Source organism: Ceratotherium simum, chromosome 3 (genome assembly GCF_057802395.1).
Source record: "Ceratotherium simum simum isolate JZ-2026a chromosome 3, ASM5780239v1, whole genome shotgun sequence".
Taxonomy (NCBI): Eukaryota; Metazoa; Chordata; class Mammalia; order Perissodactyla; family Rhinocerotidae; genus Ceratotherium; species Ceratotherium simum.
The window spans coordinates 64,784,658-64,797,831 of record NC_141902.1 but is presented as its reverse complement, the minus strand read 5'-3'; the positions used below and the strand labels follow the sequence as shown (position 1 = coordinate 64,797,831).

The following is a 13,174-nucleotide window of genomic DNA, read 5'->3' as shown; positions in this document are numbered from 1 at the left end:
TATGACTTACAACTATGTACTGGGGCTTTGGGGGGAAAAATAAATAAAAATTATAAAAAAAAAAAAAATAAAAAAGAAATGCCATTTTTAAAACTTGCCCCTGTGATTACTGAATCTACAACAAACCTTCCCAATTAAGAAGAGAGCAGAAATGTGTAAGGAGATGCAAGTTATAAAGAGACCTGTGCTTTGATTTTTTAAAAATTGTTCTTTCTCCTAGATAGGGTAGCCGTATAGGGTATTAGAGCCAGGGACATAACCATTTTAGTAGATATAACATGTAATATCTGACTGTTGAATCTTGTAGGCATCTTGGACTCTTAGTCGAGGAGTGTGTCACTTCCTGGTTCTGTGTGGCCATTTATCCATTCATTCAATAAATATTTACTAAGCACCCACAGGCACTGTCCTAGGTGCTTGGAGTATATTAGTGAACAAAACAAATCTCCCTGCCCCTGTGGAGCTTGCATTCTAGTAGGGAAAATCAATGATGTCCACCAGTTGGAGACCAGTCATCCACAACATCTGGGTTCCACTATAAGGTTGTATTGATTAATTTGAATGGGTGCTTTTTGGCATTCTTGAGTCTTTTTCTGCCCTTCCTACTTTTAAATACTCCCTTGAGGATGGACGAGGATAAGTGACTCAACGAATCTGAAAACTGCAATTGAAAAGAAAGGCCCAGATAGGCCCACAGGAACTGCCTCTGTGTGCTTCATAACCAAATACATTTCTGGCATTGAGGGCAAAAAAAGAGCTTTCGTAGTATCCCCTCTCCTAGCAAGGGCCCTAAATGCAATGAAAGAGAGCTGTTACCCAGCTGATTTTCAGTGGGGCTGATTTACGCAAAAGGTAGAATAAATCCTGAGATCATTGAGAGCTGTATTGTATTAGGAAAACAGAAGCCACTCAGTATATTTGAGGTAAGAAGGACTTAATATAAGAATTAAGGGCTTAACAAACATTGGAAGAACTGGGGAAACAAAGGTCAGAGAAGCTCCCACAGAAGGTCGAGAAGCCAACACAGATCTCAGTCAAAAGTTCCTAAGTTCTCAAAAGCTTGCCTGGAAGCTACTGCAATTCTAAACAAGGTTGCTGTGAAATCTCCATCTTCCCACACATCTGGCTGCAACTGCCTGCACTGGATAATGCCTTCTCATCTACCTTCCAAATCTCGTGTGAGTGACTTTCTTCCATTAGCAAACCTGGGGGAAGGGGAAAGGGAACTTGGGAAATGTAGTTCCTGGCATCTCTACAATGAAGACAAGACCTTAGAAAAGGGGGTAGTATTGATGCAGGGTTAACAGCAGCTAATCCAATTTATGTACCTCCTCTAATTCTCCAAGACTTCCCCTGGAGATCCCAAACAATCTCCTTCCCAATGCAGAATTGCTGTGCTCACACACCCCAGACACCAGCCTGTCAACTTTAGCAGGCTGCCTTTGCAGTCTTATGTTCTCAAAGGCAAAACTGTAGGATAAATATGCAGGGCCTATATGGTCATATTGCAACCATGTTTCTTGCCAAAGTGCCTTTGCTCAGGCTTTCTATCTATAGGCCTTTAAACCTTATCAATAAAATTTTTGATAGGGAATTGGGTAGTATAATGGCATTGTAGACATTAAATGACCTGAATAACTGAGGCAAGTCTGATGCTTTTAGAAGATCAAGAGTCTTGAGTAGTTTGAGTACTTAAATGGGAAGAGCTTAAGCTGGGCAGTATTTGCCATACTCTTTCCTCTCTGGTTACCAGTTTAGCTATTGTCATTTCCAGAGCAGAGTGTTCTGAACCATCCTTCCTCCATCAAGGCAGGATATCTCTGTCAGCTAGGAGAATTCATACACAGGCCAAAGAGGAGGGAAACCCTAGGATTTCACAGATTCCTCACATGACCTTTTCCTGCTTGACTTCAAGCATCTCTTCTTTGAAGACAGAAAATACAACAGAACTGTTCACCTGATTCCAGGGGTGGAGAGAGCATAGGGTGGAGGCAGTGCCAGAATTAAGCAGAGGTAAGTAGAGTCACACCAAGATTTGAGTCCTATACAAGCCTCAGTTTTTTCATTTATAAATGGAGATGATTCGTCCCTCCCCCCTAGTTAATCTGAGGGTTAATAGCAATGTACATTCAGTGTTCAGTTCACTGCCTGGTATATAAAGTGCCTAATATATGTTAACTTTTTTCATTATTATTATATTCTAGGTCCTCTGGGTCTGTCTTTAAAAAGGATGAGGTTTATCTGAGCTTCATCTTTCCATAAGGAATTAAGAAGTGATGGAGATTCCCCTTCACAAAAAGTGCCCGTAGCTGTTTTGTGTTGAGTTGGATGGTGCCCACCTTTGTTTATGGAGGGGTGAGGAAGGATAAGGAAGAGAAAGATTGTGGGAAGGTGGGATACCATCTGGAGAGAAGCTGGCTTGTTGAATCCTGTGGGAGATTTTTCAATGGGCTTGAATTCATTACACCTGAACTCTGACTTGGAGAGGAAACCAGATGGAACTCACTACCTTGTGCTCATTCCTTTAGTGTCCTCACAGGGAGAGCCTCGGCCACATATGTTTTCCTGTTTTTGTGTTTTCACTTTTTTATTGAGGTCTAACACAATAGAGGAAAGTGCACAAATCTTAAGTGCACAGCTCAATTAATTTTTATGAATGAATAAATTTGTGAAACCACCGCCCATATCAAAATAAAGAACATTTCTAGCATCCCAGAAGACTCCTTTGGGCCTCTTGCCAATCACCCCACCACCCACCCCAGACGTAATCACTATTCCAACTTCTATCACCTTTGGTTAGTCTTGCCTGTTCTTGAACTTTGTATAAGCAGAACTTGTGTCTGGCTTCTTTTGTTCAACTTTTATCTTTGTGAAATTTATCCATGTTGTCCCATGTATTGGTAGTTCATCCTTTTTTTACTGCTGTTTTCCATTATATGATATACCACAATTTATTAATCCATTCTACTGTCAATGTACAGTTTGGGGCTATTATGAATAAAGCTGCTATGAATAGTCTTATGATATGTTTTGGTGGGCATTTCTGCTAGGTACACATACCTACAAGGGAAATTGCTAGGTCACAAGGCAGGCAAATATTTAGCTTCAGGAGTTTGTTTTCCAAAGTGGTTGTATTCATTTTCCTTCCATCTTCATTAGTTTTTGAACATATCACAAAGGAGCTTCTCCATGGGAGTATTCCCTATGGTCTTGCGGAAAAAGAGGAGCTCAATGCGTTCAGAAGTGATAAACCTCAAAGACGGGAGGAGCAGGAGCAATTTCCCAAACCTGAACAGGAGAGAGGACTCCATCAGTTTTATTATCAGCTTCGGAGCCCGAGCCCTGGGGGCAGTGCCCTCCCAGAAAAGGCAGACGGGGAAGCAGAGGAGACATGCGAGGTAGCCAGAGCAAGTAAGGAGGAATTTTGAGGAAAGGCCCCATTCACTGGGGTTGCTATCACCTACCCCTGACTCATTGTGGCCCCCTCCAATTTGTTTAGTTGAGGAGCGTGATGAAACTAGTTATAAATATTATGTGTAAAGATTATAAAGTGAGAAGTTATTTATATTAATATATATGAATTTTATTAATCATATATATGATTATGATAATTATATGATTAACACTATACATATTTGAATAAGAATATAAATTCCCCTCTGTAAGCCACTTATGATTAGAGAGTAGCCATTAGTGAAAATGTTCTGAAGTTGAAGCATAGCTTTTGTGGCGGAGATACTCATCCAGAATAAAAGTAAATATAGTTTTAAATAAAAACCATTTGCCAAGGCTGGGGTCCCCAGTGCAGAGAAGGTGGGTGGTGAAGCCCCAAGAGAGACAGATGCGGGGGATCAGACCTTCCTTGGGTAGGAGGCCTGACAGCTGGGGTCAATGCCCAGCGTCATGGAGGCCACTCCAAAGTGGGGCAGTTCCATGCTCAACTTCCACCATGGAGGTCTATGGGACGCCTTCCGCCACCTCCTAGCTATCTGCTGAACTCGTTCTGCCAACCCAAGGGCTTTCTTTCTCTTGTGAGTGCCAAGTGAGTGGCACTGAGCATCATACACCCTCCCCTGTTTCTTCCCCTCTTCTGTTTTGTGATCTAAGCAGTGTCAGGAAGAAGTAACTATAAAGTCAGGTAGAAAAATTGTTTTTCAAACTGCAGGAGTTGATCCACTAGTGAGTCTGAAATTAAATTTATTGGATCACAACCAGCCTTTCTTTAAAAAACTAAAAAAGAAATAGAGTAAATTATACAAAATAAGGGCAAGTATTATTTGGTGGGACTTTGTTTCAATGTCTGTATGTGTATTGGGTTGTGATGGAAATTGTATTTCTTCTGGCTATTGCAGTTTTTAAAAACCGGAATACACTGACTCAGAGAACCCCAAATCACTCTCTTGACACTCAGTTCTGCCTGTAGTTGGTATTGAACTGCTATAGAAATGATGTAGGAATTCTTAATCAGAATTTTGAAATTTGACACAAAACCAATATGCCCGAACATCTCTGTGAGCTGATGCCACCAGAAACTTGGCCTAGGAGGGCTACTGGTGTCTGGTGTCTGTGATGACCATTCTTAGGGTGCTATGTCAAGGCTTAGGAACTGTTGTTCTCCCTAAGCTCATAAGGAGCAGAAATCTTTCTGTGCAACATGGTATATTCCCTGTATACTTTGACTCTTCTTAAAGGGAAATTACCTCTTATTGTGTTCATTTATCAGCTTAGAGGTGATTCAAGGATGCCCATGTTAGCTTACTTCTTCAGAGAGAACTGCTGGGAGCCCCAAGAAAATGCAGATAATATAGTCTAAAATAGCCAACAGATAACTGGAGGCCAAGTGGCCCAAACTTCCCGAGGCTCCATTGTATCTGCTGGTGCTGGGCCAAGCTGGGCAGTCCCAGAGCACTGGCTCCTGCCCCTACCCTCCCCCCAGCCACACTCTCAGCCTGCAGGTACTGTCCCCCAAACTCAGCCTGGGGCAGGCTATTGTCCATTCACGTGGCTTATGCAAGTGCATCCCTGTGAGATGTCCCTCTGCACCTCCAACGGACCTTGTTATGTTCCCTCAAAACTATCTTTTCCTCCTGACTTCCCTTTTTATTTCTTGACTACCTCTTCTCTCAAATAGCTCCTCTTCCCTTGTTCCTTACAACCACCCAAGTGCCAAATATGATCCATTTCAACTCCTGGAGGCTTTCACATCTCGCATCTCCCTTCCACTCCCTATAGCCACTCCCAAAGAGCAGAACTCCATGGACTCCCCTGGATGATGGTGGTACCTGCTTCCCTCCCTGGTTGTATACTCTGTACTCACTACCACGCCAATTTGCATAAAGTCCAGCTCTGTGTACAACATCCACCTGCTCAAAAACCTGCAGTAGCTCTCCTCTTCCTTCCAAATCAGATATGGCCTTTGTCTGGCATTCAAAGTCCTGAACAGGCTGGTCCCACAGTGCCATTCTGTCGTAATCTCCCACCTTCCCACTGGCAGCAATCTGTTGCATCTTCCAAACTGGGCTCCTGTCCTAAGAACACATGCATGTTTGCTTCTCTCTCTCTCTCTCTCTCTCCCCCTTTGTAAATGAAGATTTCTCTTCTTTTAGACGCTATCCTTCCTTCCAGGTCCAGCCCTGCCTCCACAAATTCCCTCTCAGTTCTGCTTTTCACCCCCCACTCCCAATGGGTCTCTGTCTCCTTCAGCTATATGCAACCTTCAATATCTGACTCGGGTGGTTCTCATCTTCTGTGTGGTCACTGCTGGGCATCCCTGGAAGGCAGCAAGTTTGTCTTATGCACATTTTGGTCCCCACTCCTGCAGCCTGGCACTTTGCCTGGCACACAGTACATGTTGGATATGTGCCAGTCGAACTGAGGCCTTTGTGCCGTCTAATCAGTGCGGGCCTGAGATGGTGTCAGAGAGGTGGGCAGGGCTGTGAAGAGGTGAAGGGATAGATGGGCAGGTAGACACGTGCTCAGGTTACCTCACAGGCTGGCTAGGGTGGTGGGCCTTGCTATGCTGGCTCAGCATCACTTGGGACTGGTCTTGCAAAGCCTCCACATGCTCAGGATCCTTTAGGCCCCGCGTTTCTGGAGAAAACAGAAGCAGCAGTGAGCTCCTCTCCCAGCCTGCCCTGCCCCCCTCACTGTCAGCAAGGGCCCTCAGGAGGGGTGAACCCAGCCCTGTACCTGTCTTCTTCTGCCCCCTAGGGAAAAAGGAGATATGCATATCTGGTTCTACGTGGGGAGGGAAAGTGAGAGGCAGAAGGAAGTCCCTGGAATTCCCATTCTTCGTCCCCAACCACTTTTCTCTAAGGCTTAGGCAAAGACTCAGCTACCTGGTTTGAAGAGGACCAGGGCCTTCATGCAGGCAAACTCTGTGGGGTCCACTGCCAATGCCCGGAACCGTGAGATGGTTTCCTGCAGGATGCGAGTTTCCGCACTGGCCAGTGCCAGCCGGCCCTGGGAGTTGCTGGCAGCAGAGGCCTCCTGTGGGGCCAGCAGTGGGCAGCTATCCAGAGGCAGAGACCACTGTATGGCTCCAAGAAGGAAGAGTTCACTCCATGCCTCTTCCAGCAAGATCACCTGTGCTCAGAGAGGGGGTGAGTGTGATGGCTGATATACAGCTCCTCTGGCTCAGCCTGGAAGATCTGCCACCTTCTCAGGTGCCCTAAGAAAGGAAGAGCTGATCCTGGATGCCCAGAACATTCTCCTGACCTCTGCCGGACATCAGCCGGGGGCCCAGAGCTCTCGAATTTGGCATCATCTGACCCAGCTGCCCAGGCTCCAAGACACTCTATGGGTTCCATCCAGAGCCGCTACTGGAACATTTAGGAAAGCCTAGAGCCCTGGGAAGTTGGGCAGCCTCAGGGATGCTCCCCCATGGGTATCCTAAGTTGAGTGTACTCAGCACACTTGGCCTGACTTCTGAGCTGCTCCATCCAAACTGCTGGCTAAGGGCTCAGACCCTCAGTCAGCCTCTTTTCCTGGGTTTATCTTGACAGGTCTGCTTGCCCATGAGAAGCCCAGGGGGGTGTCCTAGAGGTGAAGAGGTTGGACTGAAACTCAAGCCCTGAACTCAGAGGCATTTGTGCTCCAAGGGAGCCCAGAGTCATCCACTTGTGCTGTTCAGGGTGTGCAGACCACCCCGTCACATAGGGAGCATCTGTAGGACCTGAGGGTTTGTCTAGGAGGAAACAAGACCCAGTGAGCCATAGGCACTGCCTTCAAATCCCAGTCCCTATGTGTCCCTGGCCATCATTGTCCCCTGGGTACGCACCCCAACCATCCTCTCTGCCCAGAGATGGGAGCACCCTCAACAGTCACGTCCCTGAGACATGTACCCCGACCATCACTGACTCAGGGCCATGTGCATCCCCAACCATCACCATCCCCAAGCGGCGTGCTCCTCTAATTGTCACCTGCACGGGGCTGTATGTGTCCCCAACCCGGCTGACTCACGTGGGCCGCCTGACAGGTGTACCTGATCCCTGAAGGGCAGGTTAGAGAACACGGGCAGGTTCTTGGCCCACTTGACAGCCATGAAAAGCAGGCGAGCGGAAGTCTCATGGATGTTGTCCAGGCCACAGGGGGAGGAGGAGGAGTATGGGGACGAGGGGAACTCGGGGTCATTGCTGGTGACATCGATATTCTCATCAGCTGTTGGAGGAGAAGGTTGTGACATCAGCCCCTGCTCTGAGGCAGGGGGTGCTCAGGGGCTCAGGTATGGGGATAAAGGCTGGGTGCCGCAGCCCCACTGTACCCTGGAAACTCAGCTCTCCTTCCACTTACCATCCTCTGGCTCCAGCTTAGCACAGGTTTCGGCCGTTATAAGGCTGGCCATGAAGTGGTGATGCCCCGGAGGTGTAAGGGCCCCAGGTCCCAGGGCTCTGGCTGCAGAAACAGGCGTGGGGCCCCGCGGGCTGGGCCCTGCCGGGGCCGGGGGAGCCACCAGGGGCTCCAGCCGGGGCCCTGTGTCTGACTCCATGCTGTCCAGGCAGACCTGGGCCATGCTTCGTGGCTGGCGCTCATTCTGCACCGCTGGGGAGGCAGGAAGGGTTAGGACACCCCACCAGTCATGCACCCCCATCTCTTCTGTCACGGCTCTTTGGGTTGGCTCCCCGACTCACCGTCCTGGTTCATGCCTGCCTGCAAGCACTTCTTCAGCCGGCAGGCCTGGCACTGGTTCCGGTGGGCCTTGTCCACCGGGCACATCCCTGCCCCCACCTGGCATCTGCAGGAGGAGGGGAGCCCCAGGTGTCAGTGTCCTGCCCAGGCCCTGGACCGGGGGTTTTGAACATGTTTGCTCTGGTCCCTTCTCCCCTGAACAACCTCCACCCCTCCCAGGGACCGCAGGGGCAGGAGGCCGGCAGGCTCTTCCAGGCCGCGGTCTCACCCTCCCTCACGTGTAGATGAGCCGCCGCCTCACGCTCCTCTTGAAGAAGCCGCTGCAGCCATTGCAGGCGTAAATGCCATAGTGCTTCCCGCTGCTGCTGTCTCCACACACGCGGCATTGGAGTGAGGGTCCCACGCCTGAGGGGTAGGGGCTGAGTCAGGGCTGGGCCAGGACAGGGCCACACACCCCCTCCCACCTCCTCAGGGACCCCCCTCCACTCCTCGTTCCCTTTCCCCGTTCTCAAGTTCCTGCCCAAGCACATTTAATCACACCCGTGTCTCTCCCATCTGGAAAAGTGTCTCCCTTATGCACCTCCCCACACCCCACCCAGGTTCTGCCCTCTCGCCTCCCTCTATGGTCAATTTTCAACAAGACTAGACTCTCTACCTTCACTTCCCCACCTCCCATTTCCGTTGTGCGGGTGGCTTCAGGCTCCATCATCCTACAAAAACATTCTTGACAACGCCACTAGGGACCTCTGCTGCCAAACCCAAGGGTGCTTCTCTCTCCTTTCCTTCCCCATCAGCTCAGCTGTCCTATCTGACCCCCATGTTTCTAGGATTCTGGGTTTGCCAGCAGGTTCCCTCACACTTGCCCCTAGCCCTTGGGGCTGTGTCTGAGTTGCTCTGGATCTTTTCATGGTCCCTGCAAACCTCTGGCCCACAGTCTATTCCCCAAGGGCCCAGACCTTACCTCTAGGAAAGGCATACCTGTCGGCTCCTCCCCCAGGCCCCATCTGCCTGGAGACTCCTTCCTAGAGGCGGCCACAGCCACTGGCACAGCTGTAGCCATGTTGGAACTCATGGGTGCTGTCGGCCTAGTCCTGGCTGGTCCCAGGGCAGCTTCTGCCTTCCTGTCTGAGGGTGGCCTCCGGATCGCTGAGCCGGGCCCAGCCTCTGCCTCCCTCTCTCTATGTCTCTCTGTGCCCCTGTCTCTCTTCTATTTCTGCTTCTCCCTCTCCCTGGCCCTTTCAGTCTCCCTCTGTCTATGTCTCTCTCCTCTGTCTCTCCTCTCTGTCCACCTGCCTCTGGTCCCCTCTGTCTGAACTCAGGAGCTGCCCCAACTTCCCCTCACAGTAGCGGCTCTGGCTCGAGGAGATTTCTCCCAGGGCAGCACTGGACGCAGCTTATGATCCTCTTAATCTTTACTGTCTCCACAGGGGATCAACTAGCCACACCTGCAGCATTACCAAGGTGCCCCCCAGGAGCCGGTCAGTCCTGCCCCCACACCAGCCCCTGGCTGCTCAGTGAATGTCCCCAAGTCCCTTCTGCCCTGTGCCTTCAAGCAGTTTGCCACTCAATGCCAAGTCTTGAAGGGAGGTATAGACTCCACTTCCCTTGGACTTTAATCTTTCAAGCTGCTGGGCATGCGTCTGGGGACAAATGTGTGTGGCTGAGGTGTGTGTGCATCTGTGAGTGACTCTGCGCATGTGATGCTCACTGTGGGTCCTGGGTAGATAGGTCCAGCTCTCCACCCTGGTAGTTCTTACCCAATCCCTTGATAAGGGACTGCTTAGGGCCCAGAATTTGAGGGTCCTGGCCCCCCCGGAAGGCTAGCGTTCCCCAGATGCCTGGCACAGAGGCAGCTCCCATCACATGTGGGAATGGGCACAATGCAGGGTCTGAGGCTGGCCTGGAGGTGGTGAGGCCTGGGGCCCAATGTGGACGGTCTCCTTCAGGCCTGTGAGGTGGCAAAAGAGGAGCTGGCAGGTGTTTTTCTCACCCACCTGGGGAGCTGGGCCTGCAGGAGGGGAGGGCGTGAGCACACAGGCCTGGAGCATGCCTATGGGATCTCAGGCAGCCTCCCCTCCTTTCCATGACTTGGCCTCACAGTCCTAGGCAGGATGGTCCCTCAGCTGTCCCCAGACCCAGTCTTCCCAGCTCGAGTCCAGTGATGGAACGGGAGGAGGCAGAAGGAGGAGTCTGTGCCTCCTTGGACCAAGCCCTAGGCCCCAGAAGGAAGGTAGGGAGAGCTGAGACAAACCCAAGTTCAAATCCCTGCTCCCTCACAGGCCAGCCATGAGTCCCTGAGCAAGTGATTTAACCTGTCTGAGCTTCCATTTCCTTGTCTGTAAAAAGGGAGGACGAAAGTACCTGTCTTGTAGTGTAGTCGGGAAACTCAGTAAGATAATTCTCAAAGTGTATCAGTGACTGGTACTTCAAGCATAATAAATGAAGGACTGTTATTATTATTACTTCCCAGGGTTACTGAGAAAATCACAGAGCAATCTTCAGTAAATAGCCTTTCCTTTCTCTTCTTCTCTGCTCCCCCAACCACTCCCCCCCATGCCGGGGATGGAGCAGAGAGCCCCATGTTGGTCTGGAGGGGACCACTTATCCTCAGCAGACCTGGGCTCACCTCTGGGGGTAGCCTGGGAGCAGGGGTTGGCTCCCCCTTAGAGCCCAAGGTGGAGGGGGGACAGGGTGAAGCTTCTAGAGGGATCATGGAGTTAAGGGGACAGAGGGGTAGGGCAGGGCTCTTATATAAGTGGGGTTAACTCTCACTGTGACAGGGAAGCACTATTGGGGATTTGGAACGCCAGCTTGAGGGGCTTTGCAGGGTAATCCTCTTCCCAGGGCCTCAGAAGATCGAGGCCACTGGACTGAGGCCCCTTACCTGACCTCCTCTGACTCTGTCCTCACCTGAAAGCCCCTCCCGACAGGCAGCCCCTCAGGACCCTCCACTGCAAGGTCTCCAGCTCCACCTAACCTCCAAAGCCAAGGGCATCTTCCTTAAACTTGACTGACTGGTCCCTCCTTCCCTAAGCTTCTCTCTCCCACTTCTTCTGGAACGTGTCTTTACCATCTTCCTCCCCTCTCTGAACCGTCATCCCCTCAGGGTGCCCCAGAGGTCACCCCAGCAGACTCTCCCCCCTTGGACAAATTCACGGCTTCCATGACCACTTCACAGCAGACTCCTGCCTGGGTCTCTGCCCTGAGCTTCCACCCGCAGATCCATCTGGAGTTCTGGTGTAGAGACCTACTCCACACGCCCCAACCAACCCAGCCCCAACTTGTCTGCATAGAGATGGTCACTGAAGCCCAGGGTTGAGGGACAGCCTGGCACACATGTGTGTGGGGAGGAAAGTCCCTAAAGCTCAGCTGGGGGCCTCTAATCCTGGATGCCTGGGCTGAGGAAGAGCCACTGGCAAAGGAACTGAGAGGGAAAATCAGGACAGCGTGGGCCATGGGAGAAAGGGAAGGGGAGGATTCAAGGATGGAGGTGTCAACCAGGTCGAGTGTCCTATGAGGTCATTTGTATCACCAATAAAAGGAATGAGACAGCAAACAAGAAGAGTGTTTGCACCAACACTTGCAATATCATATCCACACCTCACAACAGCTCTATAAAGGAGTGGTCATTATTAGGTTCAATTCGCACATGAAGAAACTGAGTCTCAGAGAGGCTAAACAATTTGCTTCAGGCCACATAGCTACAGCATGGTGGAGGAGGCTGGGGGTGGAGACGGGGGTTTCAAACTTAGGTCTGATCCCCAGACTCCTGCTTTCCACTGTGGTGATCCAAGAAGAGTCTGAGCATTCTCTTTGGCTTTAGCAGCAGGAGGTAGCTGGTGCCCTTGGCAAGAGTTGTTCCAAAGGAGAGGGAGAGCGGAGGCCCTGGGTGGGGGAGAGGCTCACCGGAAGCAGAGCGCTTGTCTGAGAAGGGAAGGAGACTGGGCTAAGGGGTTTGTAAAAAACATTAAGGAAATATTTTTTTCTTTTTTCTGTCAAGGGAGATACTTAAAGAAAAATATTTAAGAAGAGAAGTTTCTTTTAAAATGGTAGACACAGAGGAGAAAGAGCCAGGGGGAGAGAGGGTAAAGCTGGAGGTGGTGTGTAAATTGAATACCTGATCCTAAGCAAGCCGGAGGGGGTGGCAGAGCACAGGAGAGGGACAGATTTGGCCTGGAGAGGGGTCACCTGGAGGGAATGAGAGAAACCAGGGCTTAAGGGGCAGGCTCGGGCAGCACACCTCCTCTTAGATCCTGGTTTTATATCTTCCTGGCTGTGTGAGCTTAGGCAAGTTATTCCACCTCTCTGTGTTTCCGTTTCATCATCTCTAAAATAGAAGACTAGTGCCCCCTCCGGGGTTGTGGTGGGATTAAAGGAGATGACACTAAAGGGGTTAGTGCAGTCCAAGGTGAGAGGAGGAGGCAGGTGGAAGGGGGCCGGGGGTGAGAGGGCAGAGGTCGCGGGTGACTACCTTGGAGAGGGTAAGGTCTGAAGCAGCCGCTGTGGGGTAGGGACTCAGGGAGGGACTTGGGGGGAAGCTCTGAGGCCCAGCTGAGGTTAAAGACAGTGACTTTACATGGGACAGTCTGGGCAGATAGAGGATCATCCCTGAGGCCCTCGGCAGGGTGGCGAATACTGGGAGAAGGTAGACACCAGGACTGCTCCGTGGCTGTGGTTCCTCCCAGCAAGTGCACGGGAAGGAACTCAGGGAAGGAGATGAAGACATCAGGAAAGGAACTCTCAAGGTAAGAGCTGAGTGGGGAAGCAGAGAAGAAGGGGACTCGTTTTCCCTGGCTCATCTTTTCCCTGCTGTTCTCCATGTGAGCTGCCCTGCCACCTCCTGCTCTATCTGCCCAATCCCCTCCCATCCTTCAAGGCCTGTTCAAGGATCACCTCCACCGGGCTGTCTGTCCTGACTCCTCAGTCTACCTGGTCTCCTTCCAGAGGTGTAAGAAGTCCATTTTTAACTTGTCCTTAGTTCCCTGATATTCTATAGTGGGTATGTACGTATTAGGGCAGCAAAAATAAATCCATTGGAATAAAAGAC

General features: G+C 50.6%; 1 protein-coding gene across 1 annotated transcript; it reads right to left on the bottom strand.

Annotated features, from left to right (window-relative positions):
- Window positions 1-3,155: 3,155 nt before the first annotated feature.
- On the bottom strand, window positions 3,156-9,407 carry NR2E3 (nuclear receptor subfamily 2 group E member 3). The gene is made up of 8 exons (XM_004421766.3): window positions 9,106-9,407; window positions 8,406-8,532; window positions 8,130-8,233; window positions 7,792-8,040; window positions 7,484-7,659; window positions 6,339-6,585; window positions 5,985-6,090; window positions 3,156-3,288 (listed from the first exon to the last, which is right to left on the bottom strand). The coding sequence occupies exons 1-8, from the start codon at window positions 9,197-9,199 to the stop codon at window positions 3,156-3,158; spliced, it is 1,236 nt and encodes a 411-aa protein (XP_004421823.1). The 5' UTR covers window positions 9,200-9,407.
- Window positions 9,408-13,174: the final 3,767 nt, after the last annotated feature.